The sequence below is a fragment of the Trachypithecus francoisi genome, unplaced genomic scaffold (assembly GCF_009764315.1).
Source record: "Trachypithecus francoisi isolate TF-2019V2 unplaced genomic scaffold, Tfra_2.0 Lachesis_group2, whole genome shotgun sequence".
Lineage (NCBI taxonomy): Eukaryota > Metazoa > Chordata > Mammalia > Primates > Cercopithecidae > Trachypithecus > Trachypithecus francoisi.
In genome coordinates, this window is record NW_022681465.1 from 37,153,289 (window position 1) to 37,178,814 (window position 25,526).

The 25,526-nt window shown below is 33.7% G+C and overlaps 1 protein-coding gene across 3 annotated transcripts in view; it reads left to right on the forward strand.

Moving 5' to 3' along the window:
- Positions 1 to 25,104, forward strand: part of CHD1 (chromodomain helicase DNA binding protein 1) — a 76,037-nt gene extending 50,933 nt beyond the window's left edge. Inside the window, exons 24-37 of one of the 3 annotated variants that reach the window (XM_033179032.1) lie at positions 2,984 to 3,144; positions 4,433 to 4,474; positions 5,847 to 5,977; positions 7,060 to 7,198; positions 7,412 to 7,562; positions 8,805 to 8,921; positions 9,700 to 9,828; positions 10,339 to 10,602; positions 10,975 to 11,115; positions 16,244 to 16,422; positions 20,143 to 20,239; positions 21,226 to 21,277; positions 21,857 to 22,067; positions 23,572 to 25,104. In XM_033179032.1, coding sequence (XP_033034923.1) covers positions 2,984 to 3,144; positions 4,433 to 4,474; positions 5,847 to 5,977; positions 7,060 to 7,198; positions 7,412 to 7,562; positions 8,805 to 8,921; positions 9,700 to 9,828; positions 10,339 to 10,602; positions 10,975 to 11,115; positions 16,244 to 16,422; positions 20,143 to 20,239; positions 21,226 to 21,277; positions 21,857 to 22,067; positions 23,572 to 23,917 — 2,160 coding nt within the window. In that variant the 3' untranslated portion in view covers positions 23,918 to 25,104. Of the gene's footprint in view, positions 1 to 2,983; positions 3,145 to 4,432; positions 4,475 to 5,846; positions 5,978 to 7,059; positions 7,199 to 7,411; positions 7,563 to 8,804; positions 8,922 to 9,699; positions 9,829 to 10,338; positions 10,603 to 10,974; positions 11,116 to 15,310; positions 16,214 to 16,243; positions 16,423 to 20,142; positions 20,240 to 21,225; positions 21,278 to 21,856; positions 22,068 to 23,571 lie in introns of those variants that run through there. The other 2 variants (XM_033179033.1, XM_033179034.1) reach the window with 2 other exon arrangements.
- The last annotated feature ends 422 nt before the right edge of the window (positions 25,105 to 25,526 follow it).

Genomic DNA, 25,526 nt, shown 5'->3' on the forward strand with positions numbered 1-25,526 from the left:
GTGATTTTGCAATTTTAAAGATATTTCTATAAAGTAAGAGTATTCAACATGGGCCGATTTTGTTTGTTTCTATGAGGTATCAGTCCATAGTTTTCTTTTCTTATAATGTCCTTGATTTGATAATGTTTGCCCATGAAATGAGAAGTGTTTATTCCTCTTGTGTTTTATTCATCTTTTCAAAGAACCAGCTCTGGTTTCATTGATTTTTTTGTGTGTTTTTAATTTCATGAGTTTTTGCAATTTATTATTTCTTCCTTTCTGCTTTTGATTTAATTTGCTCTTTTCTTTCTTTTTTTTTTTTTTTTTCTTTGGGACAGCATCTTGCTCTGTTGCCAAGGCTGGAGTGCAGTGGCACAATTCTGGCTCACTGCAACCTTAACCTCATGGCCTTAGATATCCTCCCACAGGTGTGCCCCACTACACCCAGCTAATTTTTGTATGCTTTCTGTAGAGATGGGGTTTTGCCATGTTGTCCAGGCTAGTCTGGAATTTCTGGGTTTCAGTGAAGCCATCTGCCTTGGCCTACCGAAATGTTGGGACTATAGGCGTGAGCCACTGCACCTGGCCTCTTTTATTCAGTTTCTTAAGGTGCAAGCTTAGATATAGAAATGTTATCTCTCTTTTCTAATATCGGCATTTAATGCTACAAATTTTCCTTTAAGCATTGCTTTTTCTGAATCTTCCAAATCTATTTTTATATTTTCCTTAATTTAAAAATATTTAAAAATTTCCCATGTGACTTCTCTTTGTCCCATAGTTTTTTTAGAAGTATGTTTTAAAATGTTCAGGTATTTAGGAGATTTTTCAGCTATCTTTGTTAATTATTGGTAATTTAATTCTGTCATGTTCAGAAAGCATACTTTATGTAATTTTAGTTTTTAAACGTTTGGTATTTATTCAGTGGCCTAAGTAAACAAATATCAGATTTTTAAATAACTGTAATAGTGCCATGCCAAGCTATATTGCCAAAAAGGAAAAAATTCTAAGACTAATTTCTTTTTCTATTATCCTTTGGTTTTTAGGATATTATAAAATTATTTATCTTGATTACTGAGTTTTTTGGTGTTTCCTTAAATTTTAAGCCTGGGGCAAATGAGGGGCTTGCCCCACTCTAGTCCCTACCCTGCTACTATTCCCCCAGGGGTAGAGTTTTTTGTTTTTTATTTTCTTGCAACCGTATTAGATCTTATTCTGTGCCCTCAGTTGAGCAGATGAGAAGGGTCTGGCAAGGCTTCCTTCCTATTTCCACAAAGGTGACTGCTCACTTTCTCTAAGGCTGTACCATGGAGAAAAGTTTTGTCCAGTCTTCTACCATGCTGCTTTGTCGTGAGCACCTAGTGGAAGTTTGTGGCAGAGTGCCTGAGAATGGGTGCAGGTCCTCCAAGTTTTGGCTCTTAGGTCCTATGATCTCACAATAGCCTACACTCAGCCATTAGCAGATTTTAGCTGATATCGTCTTGTATGGTACTTGATTTCTGTCACCTGTGCTGTCCACAAATGAGCCACTGTTCAAGTCCTGTATCTTTTTCTCTTTTTGTAATCTCCTGTATTTCCTTACATTTAGATGTGTAGGTTGCCCTGAAATTTCATCTCTCTGATGTTAAACAGAAGAATTAGGATCTCGTAGATCAGATTTGTTGTTAGAGTAGGAGCAGTGCCCCTACCAAGTTTCTACATAACAGCCAGAAGTGGAGCCAAAAATAATGTTTTTGGCCTAAAAGTAACCATGTATGTTATTTCTTGTTTCTGTTTGTTTATTCAAACCCCTAAGTAGCTTTGTTTTAGAGTGTGTGAGAATGCAGCATTACATTAGATCTTACATTACATTACATTAGAAAGGATCAAGGGAGGTTAGAAAAAATAAGATCTAAATACCGTTTTTTACTTCATTTAACTTTCAGCATATTAGAGGTTCAGAATATGTGCCAAAGCTTTGGAAAAACTCCCAAGACTTACAGAATGTATGTTTTGATGTATCCCATTAAAATTAATAGATATTACAAATAGTCTTTTATGTGGATTCAACTGGCATTTTTTTCTTTCAAATATCTGATTTGTCTAGTTAGAATAGCAATATGTGGATATTAAGCAGAACGGAAAAAAAGGGACAGTTAATCCATTCCCCCAGAGATAATGACTAATTACATTATCACAGTGTACATCATTCCAGTTTTTAAAAATTCATTATCATTTGCTAAATTAAATTGTGGAATCCTGTTAATTTGGAACTTTTTCTTCTTTTTGACAGTATGTCATGAATGTTAATTATTCTACAACCCCATTTTTAATGGTCTCTTAGCATTCTATCATACAGATTTGTCTGGTCTCTCTTTAATGAGTATTTAGATTATGTGCTTTTTGTTTTTGAGGCAGGATCTCACAGTGTTGCTCAGGCTGAAATGCAGTGGTACAATCATGGCTCACTGCAGCCTCAACTTCCTGGGGTCAAGTGATCTCCCACCTCAGCCTGTCAAGTAACTGGAACTACAGGTGCATGCTCCAAAAATGCCTCGCTAATATTTTAAATTTTTGGTAGAGACAAGGTGTCACTATGTTGCCTGAGCTGGTCTTGAACTCCTGGGCTCAAGTTATCTTCCGGCCTTGGCCTCCCAGTCATGCTGGGATTACAGGCATGAGCTGCTGCTCTCAGCCACGTTTTTTTTTTATGATGTAAATAACTTTATTGATCAGTGTTTCTTCACAGTTCTGATCTCCTCAGGAAAAGTGCCTAGAAGTTAGGTTGCTGGGTCAGTAGAATAACTTTTGAGGCTTTTGATGTAACATTGGCTCATTACCCTTTAAGTCAAAATACCCACCAGATGTATATATTTTTCTGTTTGCTTTTTAATTTTGTTTATGGAATGTTTTTGATATTTTGAATAACATTTTTAAGATTCTCACCATCTTTTATAATGGCTTTTGCTCCTAAGATAAAAGCTGTTTTTACACTAAGGTTGGGTAAATATTTATTTTCCAATTCCAGATTAGTTTCAATGGAAGTGAAGGGAGGCGCAGTAGAAGTAGGAGATACTCTGGATCTGACAGTGATTCCATCTCAGAAGGGAAAAGGCCAAAGAAACGGGGAAGACCACGGACTATTCCTCGCGAGAATATTAAAGGATTTAGTGATGCAGAAATTAGGCGGTAAGATGATATAAGACAATCGCTTCAACTTGGTTTTAGTAGAGTGTGAAACTAAAATACAAAAATTTAATAATTTTTAAAAATTGTGATGAAGTTTTAGAAGAGGCAAATGTATGTTATTTGAGTAGGAATTGGGTGGTTCTGCTTTTGGGTATTATAACTGAACAAGTTTGGTGTCTTACCTTTGCATGTTATTTATTTATTGCTAAACTACTTAGGCTACAAAAATTTTTTTATTAATTTGACTCAATAGTGATCCTTTTGAATAATAAAAGTATTTATGATACATTTGATTTTTTATTAAAAATTCTCACTGTGTTTAGGACTCCCAAAGTTACTAATATTTTATAGAAGTTCTATATTTTTCTAGTTTATTAACACCAAGGTAATTTCCTTTTTGAAAATAACCTTGTTATAAAACCTTTTCTGATAATGTTGAAGTAGGAATTGAGGTGAGGTAAGATTGGCCATGCAGGATAAATTGTAATGTCCATTCAGAATGTTTATATATACATATTTATTTAAGGGGAATGGGATAATGGCTTACTTTTGTTTGTGTAATAGTTTTGGATATGAAATTTATTAAAATCTTGTTCAGTTTTGTATTTTGAAAGTTTGTTTCTTGCAAGCCATTGTAACTTTTTTCTTTTAAATCTTAGACCTGACAAAATTCTTCCTCATTCTTTCTACCAGAAAACTTAATACATTGTTAGCCTTTTTTAAAGGTACTTTCATGACCACCTGAATTGCTGGACTTTTCGTCTTTAGTTGAGGAAGCATTTCGACTTCTACTTTACCTGGATATTTTTCCTCATTTGTTAACCACTTATGTAGCTTTCTTAAGTAAAATTTTAATTTTTCGTTGTTGTAATACCACACATCTGAATTAAAGCCATTCAATAAATTTTTATCAGCACTTGGAACATGAGGAAGTGTAATATAATTAATAATTATTGTGGAGACACTTCCTATGGTAGCTTCAGACCTTTTTTGGTCTTATGAAAATAATAAAGTAATTTTTAAAACAAAATTTAGCTTCTATTGTTTTATTTATACTGGTATCTCTAAACATCATCATGGGTGTTAAAATATACCTTGTCTTACCTGGTGTATCTTAATGTTTTAACATTTTTGTTTTTAGCATAGTTGATTCATTCTTCCTAGATAACAGTGCCATGAATTAATTTTTATACTAACAAGTATTTTCTTATATCTGTAAATATTAGAAATACATATATATTTAGTGAATACTGAAGCTCACATTTACCAAACAATTATTTTCTCTTAGGTTTATCAAGAGCTATAAGAAATTTGGTGGTCCTCTGGAAAGGTAGATACATTTATTATTCTCATAGAATAATGGAATGTGTTACATGCTGTCAGCTTTGTTTGTGTTAACATTCAGTTTAGCTACTTTGTTAAATTTGCTTTTAATCGGCATTTACAAAATTAATGTACAAGACAAATTTCAGATTGATTTTTTAAAATGTTTTTATACTGTCTTTAATTTCTAGTCTCAAATTTCTTTCCTGTAAATGAAGTTATTTATACAATATATGTTTAAATTGCACTTTTATGACTGTAAGGCACTTTTTACAGTCTTTATCTCATTTTTCAATAACTTAAAAGTAGCGTGAGCAGATTTATGCATAGAAGGGCTGAGTTGCTAACCCAGTCTTTTTTTTTTTTTTTTTTTGAATGGAGTCTCACTCTGTTTGCCAGGCTGGAGTGCAGTGGCCCGATCTCGGCTCACTGCAACCTCCGCCTCCTGGGTTTATGTGATTCTCCTACTTCAGCCTCTCAAGCAGTGGGACTACAGGCGTGTGCCACCACATACAGCTAATTTTTTTTTTTTTTTAAGTAGAGACAGTGTTTCATCATGTGGTCCAGGTTGGTCTAGAACTCCTGACCTCAGGTGATCCGCCCGCCTCAGCCTCCCAAAGGCTAACACACAGCCTTTTAACCAGCCCTGCTTTCCCTAACTAGAGATATTTTCTTAATTTTCTCGAACTCATTCTCTTATTATACAAACTGTATTAAAATTCAAATTAAGACAGTTTTTTGAAGTTATCAAATAATCTCAATAAGTATTGTGATTTGGATATTCTTTGCCCTTTGTTGTGATTTGGATATTCTTTGCCCTTTGTTGTGGCCAACCCACTGTCTTAATATAGACCAGCAAAGACTCAAATTAGTTTATTTTTTTATCTAAAAAATCCCTTCAAAAATAGACATATTTTGTGTTTCATTTTGAGATAGCATACTTAAAATATAACGAAATACTTGCATAATTATTTTAGATAAACAAAAGTCTTGAATATTAATCATTCATAGTATTTGGTACAGAGTAATAAAAAGTTACAGAACTTTACTCAGCTTTTTTGTTTACAATTATAAAACTTTATCACTTCATTTTGAACATCTTAAAATTTGATCAGTTATTAAAAGCTTTTACAGAATTGTTATGCAATCTTCCATTTGCTCTATAATTAAGTAAACTTATTATCGAATATATAAATGAATTGTTTCTCTGCCACATTGTCCTGGTTTTTATGTGCTTCCTGCCATTTATATGAACAAGAATATATAGAGCATGTGGTAGAGTAGCATTTAGATCTTGAAATAGAATGAAACTTAGTTCATCTTAAATGGCACCACTTCATTTAACATATTTACCTGAAAATTGGATTATTTTGTTACAGATTAGATGCAATTGCTCGAGATGCTGAATTAGTTGATAAGTCGGAAACAGACCTTAGACGACTGGGAGAATTGGTACATAATGGTTGCATTAAAGCTTTAAAGGATAGTTCTTCAGGAACAGAACGAACAGGTAACATTAAAATGAGAGTGATTTAAAAGAGAAGTAAATGAAAGTTTCAAAATATGCTTTGTTGAGCTAGATATTATATCTTAAATTACCTATTCATCAGTCTCAAAAGATTATTTATGAAACAAAGTAAAGCCATTCTGGATAATAGGAAATGGAGAACAGAATTGCAATTTGAAGGCAGTAGAATCTGTTTTTAATTCCACTGACATTTTCTGTCTGGGAGGTAAGGTCAGAAATTACTGTTTTATATCAGTTATATATGTGTGTGTGTGTATGTATACATATACGTATATATACACATACACATATATACACATATACATTCATAGCTGTATGTGTATATACACACACAATACAATATAGTATCTATAGGTTTTTTAGTATAGATGACTGGGAAAATATAATGCAAATATACATATATGATACTGGTTTGGTACATAATTATTTTATTATTATGCTTATTTTGCAGTTCATTTACCTGAATAAAAATATTTAGATAAGATTTAATAATTAGGCCAGTCATAGTGGCTCACACCTGTAATCCCAGCACTTGGGGAGGCTGAGATGGGGGTTTAGCTTGAACCTAGGAGTTTGAGACCAGCCTGGGCAACATAATGAGATCCCGTGTCTAAGAAAAATGAAAAAATAAAAATTAGCGGGGTGTGATTGTGCATGCTTGTATTCTCAGTTACTTGTGAATTGAGGTGGGAGGGTTGCTTGAGCCCAGGAGGTCGAGGCTGCAGTGAGCAATGATTGCACCACTGCACTTCCAGCCTGGGTGACAGAGCGAGACCCTGAGTCATCATCCTATAATTCTTTGTTTAGAGGTTGGTGGTATTAATAGATTGATCCATCTTATGTAATTGGTAAAACACTTAAATACTTTTCGTGAATCTACATCTGTTAGATTATAATCACTAGTTCATATGTAATGAAATTTAAGGTTTTCCAGTAATCTCTTAATAATATAAATAAAGAATATTTATTGTTAAATAACATAAGTAATAGCATCAGTTGCTTGGTGTTTTATAGAATTATGTTTTATACTTTTAAAAATACTCTTTTTTTAAAAAAAAATCAAGGTGGTAGACTCGGAAAAGTGAAGGGTCCAACATTCCGAATATCAGGAGTACAGGTGAATGCCAAGCTAGTCATCTCCCATGAAGAAGAATTAATACCTTTGCACAAATCCATTCCTTCTGATCCAGAAGAAAGAAAGCAGTGAGTTACTTATTTTCTCCATTGTAAGATTTTTCTTATTCAATAATTACAAAATGAATGTGCTGAATTTTTATGGTGTTATTGGCTAGTTTTGAAAAAAAATCGAAGAAATAAAGCGTAGTATTTTAAAGTTCTAATGACTCACGTTTTTCAAAATTAATTTTTCAGTAAGGCAATTACAAACTCACCATTAGTTGTTAACTTTAATGCCAGGTATACTATCCCATGCCACACAAAGGCAGCTCATTTTGATATAGACTGGGGCAAAGAAGATGATTCCAATTTGTTAATTGGCATCTATGAATATGGATATGGAAGCTGGGAAATGATTAAAATGGATCCTGACCTCAGTCTAACACACAAGGTACTTCTATTTCTTGATTCTGTTGACCATTCATGTTGAATTTAATTTATTCTAATTCTTTCTTTTAAATTATGTTGGAAATAATGGAAATCTGTAAACCAAGGCTCTAGCTAGTTGTGTGACCTTGGTGTATTTAGAAGATGCTTTGCATGAAAGGATCAGATTTAAATGATTTCTGAGATTTTGTGTTACTGTGAAATTATATGTTATTAAGGCATTAGGTGTATTATTTTTCAGATTATTAGGTTAAAAGTTTTATTCTATCAAAAATTTTGTGGTGCATAGTAGATGTACTTATTTTTGGAGGCATGTGATAATTTGATACAATCATATAATATGTAGAGATGAAATCAGGGTAACTGGGACATTATCACCTTAAATATTTATCTTTACACTAGGAACATTCAAATGATTCTTTTCTAGCTATTTTATAATGTATAGATTATTGCTAACTATAGTCACTCTACTCATCTATCAAACACTATGTCTTATTTCTTCCATCTAACTATATGTTTCTACCTATTCATCATTAATTTTATTATTCCAGTAAGACAAAATCATTAAAACCTTTATATATATTTTTAAAAACATCAGTATTTTCGTATTTTTGGTCATTTGGTTGCACTGTGCTAGCTGAAATCTTTTTTTTTTTTTTTTTTTTTGCCTAAAATGGGAAACACTGGGAGAACTTCCTTATTGTTTATACTTATGTGTTGGGAACCTTTAGATATTGGTACTTTGTTACCGTGAAGAAAAAATTAAGTAGTCTAGATTCCCCTATAAAACTTTCCTCCCAGTGTATACTTTAGGTCTTCTAGAAAGATGACATCTTGTATTCTAGGAATTTTTGTGTACATTATATATAAATACACTTTTACTGAGAAGGGAAGGTGTTTAAGGATTATATAACATTGAATAACAGTAAATGTTAAGTACACTTTTGTATATTTGAAGGAAATTTACAACCTCATACTTTCTATTTTCATTTTGAAAGATAATATGAGGGTATTTAAAGTATATTTAGAATTCATTCTCAGCAAAATTAAATCTTTGGCTCTGGCATAGGTATAAAAAATGTATTTTGCACTGAGTTTATTCCTACAAATACTAATAATTGAAACTTGTTGGTGAACTATATATATATATATATATATATATATTTAAATGGTTAAGCATGTTTTACCCAATAAATTTCTCATGTTATTTATTAAGACAATCTGAAAACGTGAATTGCTTTTTCAGATTCTTCCAGATGATCCTGATAAAAAACCGCAAGCAAAACAGTTGCAGACCCGTGCAGACTACCTCATCAAATTACTTAGTAGAGATCTTGCAAAAAAAGAAGCTCTTTCTGGTGCGGTAAGTTAAAGCCCACATGCCTAAGATAAATTGCGTTTACTTGACCATGCTAAACATCTGAAGTCAATATGAGCTTATATAAATAGATTTTTCTGTAATTAAGTAGTTTTATTTGATGTTGCCTTATTCAAATTTTACCTTAAATTATCTCGGCATACATGTTAAAACTGGTGAATCATAGCTTTTAGAAGTAAGATTCTAGTTTTTTTCTAGTTTTGGAGAGGGATAGAGAAAACTCGTTTAGAGTATGGAGTACTTTTTGAGAAGTCAAGCCTACATAGCCTACATGACTGTTTTACTTGGAGTCATTAGAATGCTTAAGGGACAGCATCATAGCTTGCCGAGCTTACTGAAAAAGAAGGGAACAGACACCAAAAAGGAGATGATTGGAAACTTAGAGCAACCGTTAGAAGTTTACCTATGACCATAATGTCAGTAACTACCTGTAGCATTAAAAATCATTCCTAATGCTGTCTCTTGTGCTATTGAATTAAGCTGAAGGTGATAATAATCTCAGAGGACAAAAAATTGTTTCTACTTCTCTCTGATTCTTTTTTTAAAGGAATAATAATTGGCTAGTATTTTTTATTTACATTAATATTATATTTGACTCATTAAGTTGTAGCACCTTTTTTGAGTTTCTAATGTTGGTACAGCTTATTACCAGTAGACAAAGGATCAGGTAGGTATATGTATTCTAGCCATTGGATTTAATGTTTATGAAGTTTTTAAAAATGAAATCTGTAGAATTGGTTAAAATTAAAATAATGATTTTTAGGGAAGTTCAAAGAGGAGAAAAGCAAGAGCTAAGAAGAATAAAGCAATGAAGTCTATAAAAGTGAAAGAGGAAATAAAGAGTGATTCTTCTCCTTTGCCTTCAGAGAAGTCTGATGAAGATGATGATAAAGTAAGAATGTGTTTTAGAACAACAGCCTTTTCTATGGAAAAGGAATTATGGCATGTTTTTGTGTACTTTACATTTAAAATTTGAACTAGTTCCTTAAAATTTGTGTTTTAGGTACTGAAGTCTGTGTGTGTGTGTGTGTGTGTGGTGTGTGTGTGTGTGTGTGTGTGTGTGCGCGCGCACGCGCTCGCATTTATGGTTCATGACATAGTCTCATTTATAGAACAGAATTCTAACTATCCAGTAGATATTATATAGCACTAGAGGCATAGAGCAAAGGTCCTTCCTTTTCAAACATTTGCCAGTTCGATGAGCTTCTGTCTCCTTTAATTGTATTAGGAACTTGAACGGGACTGGCTTTATAGGAAGGTGAACATTGCATGTATAATTATTAGGAGGATTCTGGGCTGTCTTTCAGAATCCACATACATGCAATCTGTAGTCATGTGAAAAAAAAATTAGTCATTGTTAAAATTTGGTTAGTAATACATTGGCCATACTTGCACTTTCCAGGATGAGATCAGTTCTGTGAAACATCCAAATAAAAAAATTAAAACAGAAAGAGACAGTGAAGAAAAACCTGAGCCAGATGTTTATATAAAGAAGGAACCAGAAGAAAAGAGGGAAGCAAAAGAAAAGGAGAATAAAAAAGAACTTAAAAGGGAGATAAAAGAAAAAGAGGATAAGAAAGATATAAAGGAAAAAGATTTTAAAGAAAAAAGAGAAAACAAAGTAAAAGAAGCTATACAGAAAGAAAAAGACATAAAGGAAGAAAAGGTATGCAAATCATAATAAAAAATAGAAAGTAAAAACAATCAGCATATTTACGTTTTAGGAGACTAAATTGCATATCAGCCGATACTAGTGTCAATAACTGAGTTCTTCAGAAGCATGTGTGGGTATGCAGTAGAGGAGAATAATAGGTCTGAACACTCTTTCATGCTTTACCTTCAGAGTAAAATTACAGAGTAGCTTTGGTTGTTTCCCCAAATAAAATTGGGGAAAAAAATTAAAATAGATGAGGATGTTCAATGAGAATGAGCACTTGTAGAATAAAATGAGACAGTAATTATTTTCTGGAAGTGTTAGTCATTTTGCCTTTGTTGCTATTGGGGTTTTGTTTTTGTTTTCTTTTCACTTTTTCTTTAGTTGAGCGAATCCAAGTCTGATGGTAGGGAAAGATCCAAGAAATCTTCAGTGTCAGATGCTCCAGTTCATATCACGGCAAGTGGTGAACCAGTTCCCATTTCTGAAGAATCTGAAGAGCTGGATCAGAAGACATTCAGCATTGTAAGCCTTTGACTTTCTGATTATTAGTACTAAATCATATAACATTTAAGTTGAATTTTGTCATTTATAGCTTTTAATTTAGAACTGCATTTGAATTTATTGTAGATTAGATTGATAAAAGCCATATATTTAAAATTTGAAGGCTTTGTTATTTTTTTGAGTTAGCATCTTACTCTGTCACCCATGCTGGAGTGCAGTGGTGCAGTCACAGCCAATTGCAGGCTCACCCTCCTGGGCTCAAGTGCTCCTCCTGCCTCAGCCTCTCGAGTAACTGGGACTAGAGACATGTGCCATACAGCCAGCTAATTTTTAGTTTTTTTGTAAAGATGGGGATTTTTTATATCACCCAGGCTTGTCTTGAATTCCTTGGTGAAAAAGGGAGATAAGCCTGGGTGTGGTGGCTCACACCTGTAAGCACTTTGGGAGGCCAAGGCGGTGGGTCACCTGAGGTCAGGAGTTTGAGACCAACCTGGCCAACATGATGAAACTCTAAATAAAAAACTCTAATACCAAATTAGCTGGGCGTGGTGGTGGGCACCTGTAATCTCAGCTACTCTGGAGGCTGAGGCAGGAGAATTGCTGGAACCCGGAAGGCTAAGGTTGCTGTGAGCTGAGATTGCACCATTGCACTTCACGTGACTACGTACCCGGGCCAGCAGCAGTGAGACTCTATCTCAAAAAAAACCAAAAAAACAAAAAAAGGGAGATAAAAGGAGGCCAAGGTGGGCCCAGGTGCTGGGATTACAGGCATGAGCTATCATACCCAGCTGGTTTCTTAAATTTAGAAGCAACTCAGAGAGACTTTTTAAGAAAGACTTTAAGAAGAGGGGTTTAACGAGTACTTTGAGTGTATTTGTTTTCCTCCAGCTCATATTTCAAATTTTTAAATTCCCAAATGCCATTAAAAAATAAATACGTGTATATACACACACACATATATGTAATTGTGCTTCTTATCTATGGTGAAGGACTAGTTTTTTTCCCAGTCTTTTGCAGACCAATATTTTTTTTAAAAAATACAATAAGAGTGAAATGTTTCACTAGAAAAGTAAAATAAAAAATTATGTACAAAATATAAGCCTAATGTTTTGTTAGTAGATGCAGTAGCTGTAAAGTTGCATTGCCAAATTATATGAGTTTCTAAACAGGCTCAATTTTTGTACCTATGTTGTTTTGGACTGGCAATACCTCTTGTCTGAAATATACTGATTCTGCATGTTGTCATGCCTTTGTGTTCCTCAAAGTGAGGGAGAAACTGTGCCTTTTCTAAAGACTTTATTTACTGAAGATATTTATAATTTATGTATTTATTTATAATTTACTCAATGTATATATTCATAATTTATTTACTGAATATAATTGTATACTTATGTAATTACATAATATAACAGTATGTATGTGGTTAATAGTACTGACTCTTGAGGCAGAATGCTGCTATTTGGAAAGTAAGTATGAAGATTAAATGAATTGGTACATGTAAAGTTTGCAGATCAGTGCTGTCTTCAGAAAAGCTCAGAAAGCTCAGAAATTGATAGTGATTGTGAGACTAAAAAGTCCAATTGCAGAGCAAAACCAGGAAGGAATAATAATTAATCCCAGCACTTTGGGAGGCCGAGACGGGTGGATCACGAGGTCAGGAGATCGAGACCATCCTGGCTAACACGGTGAAACCCCGTCTCTACTAAAAATAAAAAAATCTAGCTGGGCATGGTGGCGGGCGCCTGTAGTCCCAGCTACTCGGGAGGCTGAGGCAAGAGAATGGCATGAACCTGGGAGGCGGAGCTTGCAGTGAGCCGAGATCCGGCCACTGCACTCCAGCTTGGGCGACAGAGCAAGACTCCGTCTCAAAAAAAAAAAAAAGAAAAAAAAAAGGCCGAGTGGTATGAGATAGATACGTAGTTTGGCCTTAACTAGGACTAGGAAATGTTTCCTTACAGGCCACAACTGAAGGTAACATTTGTAGTCTGATACATAAATGTATCATGTTTATATATAGTTACAATATATACAAATTTATGTATAAATATATATTCCTATATTTCCTTTTTAGAGAATGCATGACAACATGCGTTTCTAGAATCTGAATCTTTTGTACTAGTTGGAGCAGTTAACGTACTTCAGTCACTTGTTAGACTTGGTTGTTAGTTTTATCACTAGTATTAATCAAATGCTATACTTCAAAGATGGAAAATTTCACCTTCTAAAATTATATTTGTTTTTGACCCATTATGTCCTTCTAGATCCCCAGCTTACCCTCTTGTCCTGCTTTCTCTTCTTTTGCACCATTACTAGACAGTGCTGATTTAATGAACCCACTAATGTATTTCCTACTGATTCCACAACATGCCCTAATATAGTTCAAATATTGTTCATGCCCTTTAAATATATTGGTTCTTACCAGTCTTCTTGTTCTCCCTACTTTGAGCTGTTGACATTCTTCCAGTCACTGAGAATATTGGAGACATTCAAAGCTGCTGTGGCTCCTATCTTCCATTTTATTTATTTGAGCCATATGTTTTATCTCTGGACTTTATTTTTATCTCCTCTGCAGGTTCACAGGTTGAGATTTCTTCTCTCTTTTTCAGGGGTAACTGTTTTTGTTTTGTTTTTGTTTTTTGCCTACTCTGTATTGGGTGGGACTCGGGGGAGGTGGTATTCTTTTGCTTTTTTGAAGTGAAAACATTAAACTCTTCACTTGAGCTACTTCCCCTTCTCTATGTGGTCCACTAATGAATTGTACCTCTTGCCACTTTTTTTCCCCCACATTTCTTTTTTAGTCTTCTGATTTTTTCATGTAACTGCTGGAATGGAAATATTCCTACTGTGCACAATGCATGAATTTTCTCTCCATTGATCTTAAATGATATTGTGTGTATCATGGAAATGAGGACTGGAATAGTTCTTAAACATGGACTCCGGAGCCAGACTTTCTGGCTTGTATAGGATTTTACCTCTAAGTAAGAAATTCCATTGTATTTGGGAATAGCTCTAAATAATTACGAAATTCAATGGCCTTTTCTAGGTCGTCACTCTCTAAACATATTTGCTTCATGCGGCACCTTGGTTTTCCTTATCTTTTACTGGTTATCTTCCTAAGTGACAGTATATTTTAGCAGTCAAGAAAGAGCACAGAGTCTGAGATCAGTTAGAGCTGGATTTGACAGATGTCATTTTATTCTAAGTTTCCGTTTCTTCTATAAAATAGATTAAATACTACTGCAAAGGACTATTGTCAGGGTCTATTCTTAATTGCTTCCATCCTGCTCATACCTCCATTGGTACTCCACCTAGCAACCAGAGTAATCATGATTTAGAGGGAGAATAAAGTCCCACCATTATATTTCTGTGCTTAAAACACTCCAGTGGCTTTCCATCTCATGTAGGAGAAGATTCTTAGCCTGAAACCAACCTCATAGCATCTAGTCACCTCCCATCATTGCCGGCCACTTCTCTCACTTACTTGGTTCCAGCGACACTGGTGTTCATACTTTTTTTTAAAACATGTCAAGCAAGTTTTAGGGCATTCATGTTTGTTTTTTCCTCTATTTGGAATGGCTTACTCCTTCATTTTCTTTAGATGTCCTCTCAAACATTGCCCTTCTCTGAAATCTTGTATAAGATAGGAAGCTCCCTGCTCTTTATTACTTTGTTTTTCTTTATCACAGTTGTTGTCACCTGACACACTATTTCTTCTTTATTTACTGGCTCTCTAGTATTATACTAGATGCCAGGTTCCATAAAGGCAGGATCTGTTTTACTTACAGCTCTATTTCCTGGGTCTGGAACAATGTCTAGGACATAGTATGTACTAAACTGACATATGTTGGATAAATTATTTTCTAACAGAATATAAACTGCCAAAGTTGAACAAAAAATAGGAAACATAAAGAACAGCAATGAATAAACTAAAAGTTAGAAAGGAAATTAAATATTTTCTTAAAGCATCAGATCTGACTGAATTTTAATTTTCTTTATAGTAAGAGAGGTCCTTCAGAGCAGTGGTGTGAGGATTTATTATTTTATTTTTTTGAGATAGGGTCTCACTCTTGCCCAGGCTGTAGTGCCAGTGGCATGATCACAGCTCATTGCAGTCTCCTGGGTTCAAGCAGTCCTCCCACCTTGACCTCTTGAGTAGCTGGGACTACAGGTGTGTGCCACCATGCTTGGCTAATTTTTTTTTTTTTTTTTGGTATAGAATCAGAGTCTCACTGTTGCCCAGACTGATCTCAAACTCCTGGACTCAAGTGATCTTCCCGCTTCAGCCTCCCAAAGTGCTGGGGTTACAGGCATGAGCCACCACACCTGGCCCGATGTCTTAATAAATGATGTTGGATTATCTAAATGTATTGTCTGATGTTGACCCATCATTCTTATATTCCTAGAACTAAACCAGCTTGCTTTCTGTGAATATAATGTTAATTTTTAATTTGTTTTTGCATTTACAAGTTTTATCTGAAGGTTCCCTTGTTAGTAATATTTTTATTCTGATTTTGGTAGAAGGTTGTCGTTCCTATTGCTACAATAAAACATGCAGTTCTTAATATGTCAGCCTTTTATAACCATGTCAGGAATGTACAGGCCAAGGAAAAAGTTACCCTTTGACCCTGTATTCCCCAACCACCCGAAATATGAAGAACAAGTCATTATTGCCACCTTCTGTTGTTGCAAAAGTTTGGAAGAATAGACAGTTTATATATCCAGCTATATTGATTTTAATAGTTTTGCTAAAATCATTTTACCCTGTATTTAGTGGATAGTAGGGTATATTAAGTTATACTCTGAAATATTTTTACTCTCTCTCTTTTAATATTCTGTATTTAAGACTCCTTATAATAGTGTGCTACAGTATAAAAAATAACCATTTATGTAGAAGCTAAGTAAAATCCAAAACTTTTACTTACTCAAATACTAATTAATTTTAAATGATAACAGAAAGGCTTACTTTCTTGAAAAAAATCTAAAGGGGAAAGAACCATGATGTATAAGATTTGTGAAGTGAGATTTAATTGCTTATTTTGCTATCAAACAGTGTTATAATATAATACGTAAATATCATTGAAGGAGGTAGATCTTGTTGACTTTAGGTTTTTAATACATGTGTTTATATTCTTGTTTTCTCATTTTAAAGTGTAAAGAAAGAATGAGGCCTGTTAAAGCAGCTTTGAAACAACTTGATAGGCCTGAGAAAGGCCTTTCAGAAAGAGAACAACTAGAACATACTAGACAATGTTTAATAAAAATTGGAGACCATATCACAGAATGTCTAAAAGAGTATACAAATCCTGAACAAATTAAGCAATGGAGAAAGTAAGTGATACACTTTTCAGGAAGTGTTAAATTTGTATTATGTAACTGTCTTTTGTTTTTCTGTTTTCTTTCCTGATTCTGAAGTTTAGGGAACAAGATAATTTTTAAAGAGGTAACCTGCAGATGATTGTTTTAATTTTTCTCCCTTCAACATTGAAGTTTTTTATTTATGAGTGGTTACTTAGGTATCATGGTGTGTAACAAGTGGTATCTCTGCCTTGTTTGACAAGGTTTCATTAAATGACAGCTGTTTCATTAAAATTCAGATTGCATTTTATTTGCAAAAGTCTTTGCAATTTACCAAATTATTATCGGTAATATCTTTTGAGGTTGATGTACCCACAAAGTTTATTGTTGCATGAATTTAGCAATTTACATCCTGGATACATGTATAAAGTTGTAAAAATTAACATCCTCAAGCAATATAAAATGCAAAAGTTTGGAAAATAAAGGTAGTGCATTATTCTTAAAGCTAAATTTAGGTAATCTAAAGGATTATATTTAATTTCTTCTCTACTTTTTTTAGTGTAAAAATGCTTGGCTTCTATCTTTTACATTTAACCAGAAATACAAAATTTGAAAGCCTGGCAACTTCTCATTTAAATAATACCTTTTGCCAAGAATGGGTTATCATTTTTTCAAGAATGGGTTATTATTTCACTGAATGAAAATATTTAGTTGTATCTTACACACCAATATTTGAATCCTTATAATTAGGGCTTAGATGTTTGAGGTTCAAAGAGTTAGAATATCTACTTTTTCTGCGTTCTAGATGAGAAATAAGGAACATCTTATTGAAATTACACAGTGAATTTGGTTGAAAGTAAATTTAAAAATGAGCAAAGAATTAAAGAATTTGAAATAAAATTTTAAGTAAAATAAAAAAATTACACAGTGACTCATACAAATAGGTACCATTTCAAATTCGGTTTGTTATTAGGAAGGAGTGGGGAAACCTTTGGAAGAAGAGAGACTTAATAACCAGGAGACTTAGCTTTTTCATTGTGTTCTGTCACTTTACATCCTAAGGCTATGCTCTCATCTCACTTTTCTTCATTCATTTGGGCAGATTACCTTTTTGGTTTTCCCATTTGGTTCTCAATTACTTTGATTTCGTATGCCTTATTGTTCATTCCTGCTGCCTCTGTCTCTGGTTAAACCAAATTCCCTTAAGAGGGAGATGGGGAAGGAAAGACGGAAATACCCCATGAAGCAAAATAGCTTTTGCTGTCTTGGAGAAATTGTATTTTTATTTATTCATTTTTTTGAGATGGAATCTCACTCTGTTGCCCAGGTTGGAGTGCAGTGGCGGATATCGGCTCACTGCATCCTCTGCCTCCTGGGCTCAAGCTATCCTTCCACCTCAGTCTCCCTGGTAGTGTGGGACTACAGGCCCAGGCTGCCAGGCCCGGCTAATTCTTGTATTTTTTGTAGAGACGGGTTTCACCATGTTGGCCAGGCTGGTGTTGAACTCCTGACCTCAAGCAGTCTGCCTGCCTTGGCCTCCCAAAGTGCTGGGGAGAATTTTTTTTTAATGCAGAAATAAAAAAAAGTACCTTATATTGAGACCTATCATTGGCTGACCCCATCCCCTCAACAACAGTTATTGTGGGCCAGGCGCGGTGGCTCATGCCTGTAATCCCAGCACTTTGGGAGGCCAAGGCGGGCAGATCACGAGGTCAGGAGATGGAGACCATCCTGACTAAGACGGTGAAAACCCCTCTCTACTAAAAATACAAAAAAAAAAAAAAGTTAGCTGGGCATGGTGGCACGTGCCCGTAGACTCAGCTACTTGGGAGGCTGAGGCAAGAGAATCGCTTGAACTAAGGAGGCAGAAGTCGCAGCTGTTTTGCTTTATGGGATATTTCCCTCTTTCCTTCCCCATCTGGGGAGTTGTACAGAATGAAAGAAGATAGAAATCTAAAGATTACAGAACGGTTGGCATTAAGCAAGTGTTACAGTAGTTACCGTAATGATCTTTTTGTTTTTTGCTTACAATTTTTTTCAATATATTTTTTGACCAGATTTCTTAAAAAGAACTGAAATGCAACACTAGTTTTTATTTAAAGATCACTAATAAAGTGATGGCCAAAATAGAATGTATATTTGTATTTTATTTGTCTATCAAATATGCCTCATTCTAGCTGATCCTTTTAATAGTATTACTTGTAGGAAATATGAACAGATATTTACTATTCCATTTTACAGAAGAAAAAAATGGATTCAGTTGAAAAGCATTTTAGGGCTGGAACTGGAGAATAACAGAGGAAACACTAGGACCTGAACTCTAAAACAGGCACTAAATCTTAGGTTTGTGTAAGTGCTGACGCTTGCCTCAGCTCTGGTGTTTTGTTCAAGATCAGACAGTCATTTGGATGATATAATTAAGACCAGAATCTGGTTCTTGACTAGATTTTTTTGGAGAAAATATGTATATGTATGTGTGTGTGTGTATATATATGTATTTTTTTTTTTAATTTATTTTATTTTTTTATTTTATTTTTTTTGAGACGGAGTCTCGCTCTGTTGCTCAGGCTGGAGTGCAGTGGTGCGATCTCCGCTCACTGCAAGCTCTGCCTCCCAAGTTCATGCCCTTCTCCTGCGTCAGCCTCTCGAGTAGCTGGGACCACAGGTGCCTGCCACCACGCCCGGCTAATTTTTTTGTATTTTTAGTAGAGACAGGGTTTCACAGTGTTTGCCAGGTTGGCCTCGATCTCCTGACCTAGTGATCTGCCCGCCTCGGCCTCCCAAACTGCTGGGATTACAGGCGTGAGCCACCGTGCCCGGCCGGAAAATATATTTTTACAAAGAACTTACTTAGGAGCAAAAAGGTACTTTATTAAATTCCTACCTTTTACCCTTATGAGTTAACCTTAGAATGTAGATATGTTCGAGATAGTCTGTGAATTTATATAAAGGCTAGATGAATTTTCCCCCTTCTGTGGATTTCAGTTCAGTAAGGTACCATTCAATATATTCTCAAGTTCATTTTAAAAATATATTTCAAGGTAAATATTTTACCTGTAGTGTACTTTTGAATCTTCTAGGGACTACTACCTTCCCTTAGAACTTAACATTCCTTTTCTTTTTGGAGGTATATTTAACAATTACAGTTCTTATATATTTAAGGTATACAGTTTGATGATTTGATATACACATGCATTATGAAATAATCACCACAGTTTCTGATTAATTACTGATGCCTCCCTTGGAATGGGAAGAGATACCAAGCTGTACCTCATTTATGGTGTTTGATCGTGTTAACTCTTGGGACCATTACATTACTATTATTAAGTGACAGTTACTTTTTAATGCATTATTTAAGACAGTTCTTTACAAGCATAATCCATATTATCTGATGGTATTTCCGCTCCAGTTATTAACATACCTGTCCCTTATATGCATAATCAGGATCACAGTATGAATCTGAATCACTTCCTGATTTAATTTATATCTTTGGTGCATTTCAAATTAGGATTGTTTACTGCTTTTCAGTCTAAAGACTATAAAATGAAGTGATCTGGAAGAGAAGTAAAATACAATGTTTAGTTTCACTGGAAGTTTTGAAAAAATACATAGAATTAAGATCTTTAAGAGTTTGTTCCATAGAGGGCTGTGTATGTGTGTATGTGTTTCTGTTTGGAGGGAAGTAGTTCCATGAAAAAAACTAAATATTTTCCACCAGACTAATGTAATTTGCCTTTTTTTAAATTCTTCTAGAAACCTATGGATTTTTGTATCTAAGTTCACTGAATTTGATGCAAGAAAATTACATAAATTATATAAGCATGCTATTAAAAAACGGCAGGAATCTCAGGTAAACTTGCCATCATATTTTTTCCCTTAATTTATATAATTAAAACCATGAGACATTCTTTTTACAAAGCAATTTGATTAATAAATACAGAATGAATAAGATAAATTTTAAAAATCACCATTGAACACCACAATAATAATTGTTGCAGGCAAGATTCACAGAAGGGAAGTAAAGTTAATGGGCAGGAAAACAGGATATTGACAGATCCCCTCTGAAATGTATATTAATTATAAAGGGAAAATAATAACTTTATAGAGAAACTTGCCTGACCCACCTTAAACAAGTGATCAAGGTTAGTGTCACCAGTGGTTAAGACATATCAGCATCATGAACCCTCTGATACTGAGAAAGGCACATCACTTATGTGGAATTCTTGCCAAAAATATATAAGTGTTATGTGAAAATATCAGACAAGCCCTACTTGAGGGATATTCTATAAAATAACTGTCTGCTACTCTTCAGAAGTATTAACAGCATGCAGTAGACTAAGGAACTAGGGAGCTGCCCCAGAGGAAGACATGACAACTTAGTGTAATATGGGCTTCCAAATTGAATCCCCAAGCAGATAAAGAACATTAGTGGAAAAATGTGAAATCTAAATGAAGTCTGTTCTTCAGTTAATAGTGTTATACCAATGTTAATTATTTGGTTTTGATCTTTATACTACGTTTATATAAGATATTAACATTAGGAGAAGCTAGATGAAGGGTATGTGAGAACTCAGTATTTTTGCAGCTTTTCTGTTAAGTCAGTTTATTTCAAAGTGAAAAAATATCTTTAAGTCATGGGACAAGTAGTTCATACTTTAAAAACGGAGATCTATAAATGTCATACATGTATATATACACATATACATATATGTACACACATAAACATTCTAATATCTTGTGTGAAGACTTCAGTATCAGTATTTTCTAAGAATTATCCTTTTTTGTAAGTTTGTGAAGTCACCTAAAGATTCTTACACATGTGTGCATTTATTTTAGCAAAACAGTGATCAAAACAGCAACTTGAATCCTCATGTGATTAGAAATCCAGGTATGTAAGCCTTACTGATTGGGAAAATAAATTTAAAAAAATTTTTTTTTTAAATATTTGTTTTAAATAAACCAAATGATAAAAAAGGTTCTTACCTTGTTTTTATTTACAAGTACCTTTATATTAAGAAGATACAGTAATTCTGATACATACCTACATTATTATATAAAATGTATTCTCTTAAACTATAGTTCTTTTTAGTTGATTATCCTTTTAATCATCCTTTTCCCAGTTTCTAGAAATTGTAGAATAACTGTTAAAATGAACAAATATTCTTTTTAATGTAATTTGGAATAGTAATGCATTCTTTCTGTATGAGAGCCACAAAAGTGTAGTCTGAGAAAGGAATGGGTCCCATATTTTTTAGTTTTTGTCACATTTCAGAATCAAGTGACCTTTTTAAATTAATCCTTAGTACTGCTTTTATACACCATTTATAAATGCTTTAACTGCTTGTATTTGGGAACCAATTTTGTTTTGGCAAAGGTTGAAACGAGCTTTTGTTATCTATCAACTTAAGTTTTTTTTTGCCACATGTTATTTTTAAGGTCATTAATAAAAGTTGTACTTATCTAACAGATGTGGAAAGATTAAAAGAGAATACAAATCACGATGATAGCAGCAGGGACAGTTATTCCTCTGATAGACACTTCACTCAGTACCATGATCATCATAAAGACCGACATCAGGGAGATTCTTACAAAAAAAGTGAATCCAGGAAAAGACCCTATTCTTCTTTTAGTAATGGTAAAGACCATCGTGATTGGGATCACTACAAGCAAGACAGCAGGTAAACTTGGCAGTCACTTTAGAAATTTTACTTATGCATGTCTTTCTCCTTATCATGATAATCCTGTATTTAACCTATCAACGAATTCAATCTTCATGCAGTCAAAACAAATCTTGTGAAATAAAGGTGTTGTATATAATTAAGAAAAATTTATATATTTTAAGAACTGAATTTCTCTATAAAATAGCTTTTGAATTATAAAATTGAGATCAAAATATGTAGTAAGAAAGTTAATGTAGGGAGTTGCATAATTATAAATTGTGTGGGATTCATTGTTGGTTTTGGAGAATATTGGTTCAAATACTCTTTAAAATATAATGAATGGGATAAAATAAAAACTTGATATAGTAGTTCAGGTTTGGCTTAGGAAATTTTGTATTCCATATTTTTAAAAAGTCATGAGGGGAAAAATTAATATGTGCGAACACATCTCGTTGAGGTTAAACTTCATCTCAGCATTCTGGAATATACTTGGAACCAGGAGGGTTTTTTGTTTATTGTTGTTTTTCGAAGCCTTTGAACAGTAAGCTACCTCAGTGTAATAACAGAATACTTTTTATTCCTTTATTGATAAAGAAGTATTGTCAGTAGTTAATGATCATTACTAAAAGTAAACTTGAAAACAGATTTATAGTATTTATGCTTTTATAGTAAATAGAAGAAACAAATTAGAAGACATTCTTTGTATTTTAGTTGTGTTCACTACAATAATTTCTTTGAGAACCTCTGTCAACACTATGAACACATCAGTTGTAGAATGTCTCTTATTATTAGAAAGCATCAAATAATTAAAAGAAAAAGGCAGATTTGTAATATATATTTCACAGGCTTATACAATATAGTTGTTTGTAGTAAGGTCAACAAAAAAGGAACACATTATCTTCAGTGTGTGTCAATTTGGAAAAGGCACTCATTTCAGAGAATACTTCTCATTAAACTGCCACATTTATTTTTTGTGAAGCTGTCACATGTTTGTGGATTAAATTTCTTAATGATTCATGTGTCAAGTCTTACTAACAGTCAAACTTGAGGAAGCTTGTAATAGGCATCAGCAACCAATGAAAAACTTTTTCAGATTATTTCGTAGACTGCATTCTAGCATTTTTAAACTTTTTCCTGCTTAGTGGTTGATAAAAGGCTCTGGTCTCAGGAGTGTTTCAGATAGTTGTAATAGTCTTAATTTCAGCTTTCAGACAACTAAGATGCAGTCATATAAATGATTTGTAAAATAAAAAGCAGCTAATTATCTAAAATAGCCATGTGAAATTAGATGCTATTTTAGGGACTTTGTATGGTTCACTTTAGTTTTATGAATCAAATAGTTTTTCCAAAGAGATATTTCCAGTGATTTTTAAGTTAATTTAGTAAGTTTTATAATGAAACACTGAGCTTGTATACAGTTAAAAACATGTTTGAAAGTATTTTTATGTTTTTTAGTAATCTTTTATTTGGAAACATTTTAATTTGCATTATTTATCTAAAATTCTCAATTTTTCTTTATTAGATATTACGGTGACAGAGAGAAACACAGAAAACTGGATGATCACAGGAGTAGAGATCACAGGTCAAATTTGGAAGGAAATTTAAAAGATAGATCTCATTCTGATCATCGTTCTCATTCAGATCATCGGTTACATTCAGACCACCGATCAAGTTCTGAATATACGCACCATAAATCTTCCAGGGATTATAGGTATCACTCAGATTGGCAAATGGACCACAGAGCTTCCAGCAGTGGCCCTAGGTCACCACTAGATCAGAGATCTCCTTATGGCTCCAGATCTCCATTTGAACATTCAATTGAACACAAAAGTACACCGGAGCATACCTGGAGTAGTCGGAAAACATAACAAAAACTGCTATTTCATCTTTCTGGACTTTTAGCCATATATCATAAACCAACACAGTAATTGCCTTACATGACTTGAAAGATATAAACAGATCTTCTATCAGTAGCAGTATTGTTACTTCTTTCCAGGATGCAAGGTCTATTATCCCAACAGAAGAGAAAATATTTTTATATTTAAGGATTATGCTGCACTGTACTACAAATGTTGTAGTACTTTTTTTTTGTTTGTTTCTTTTTTAAAGAAATGGAAAATGTTTACTATTACAGGGACCTCAACACTGCCCTCCCATACAGGCTGGATAAAACTGTTTTTAAGTCAGTGATTTTAGACTGACCTCCATTTAAATTATGTTTATATATGAACTTTACTCTGACCTGTGATCATATTTCAGGAAGGAATGAAAGAGAGTTCTTTCTTAATAAAGAAAAACACTCAAGGACTTTGTTCATTTCCAAAGCTACTTGTTTACATTGTACACTGCGACCACCTTGCCGCTTTTCATCACAAGCTTGAATATTTAAATTCTGTACTTATATCTGTAAAATAGCCAGGAATTTCCTGTTTGTGATCTATTATTATGCCTTTTTACAAAAAAGAAATGGCTGTAAATTATTGTAAATATTAAAGGAACTTTCCTTACTTCCTTCCCTTTCTCAGGCTTTTTTTGACTGTTCCTTTCCCTACCAACTCAGGCCTTCTTATTAAAAAAAAAATCAGTGTAATAACACTTTTTAATGATTTGTCTTGATGGAATCATTGTTTAGAATGTAAAAATGGGGAAAGGGGCCACTTTAATTCCATTAGTCCTCTTTTTATACTGAATATTTTATTAGATACATGTTATTTCTTCCCCCCTTTTTTTCCTTTTTTAGTCAATATTGTGTTTGTAGTTTTAAAATGGCGAGATGATATGTAAAATCTTAAACTGCATGCTCTGGAAACATTTTTTTCAGATGCATCTGGTTTAAAAGGGTAGGTGTAGAAACACTTTTCAGAATCCAAAACGGCCAAAAGTTACTGTAAATCTGTTTGTTTTCCCGTTTCATGTGGGCAATAATGTCAAATGTGCTATGCAGCCAGGTTAACATTTTAGATAAACTTGATTGACTTTTAATATAAACTGTTACAATGCACACTGATTGTATATAAAAACCTTATATATGACAAATTAAATTTAAGAAAAAGGATATGTGGGCTCCTGTAATTTTCTGCTGCATTCTTACTCCTTCAAGCACTTAACACCCCCCGCACTCCCTTTTTAAGTAGCGTTTTGCTGCCAGAAAACGTATTTTGGTAAGCAGTTGAATATTTGTAATGTGTAGCATTACAACTAAATCTTTTGGAGAATATATGAATATTCCTATGAAGTAAAACTTAGGCCATAGACATTTTTGCTGGCCCCTTTTGGCTTCCTACAGATGTTATTATGGGATGCTTTATATTTATTCACAGATTTTTATTTTGTTTTATATTCAGTGGGATTTTTTAAAGTCGTGGCACATTCTAGCATGTATGCTTTGATGTAACAAATTTGAATCTTAACTTTGACAAACATAAGTATGTGGATATAATTTCTATAATATTCCTCTGTGTGTCACTGTTAGTTGGC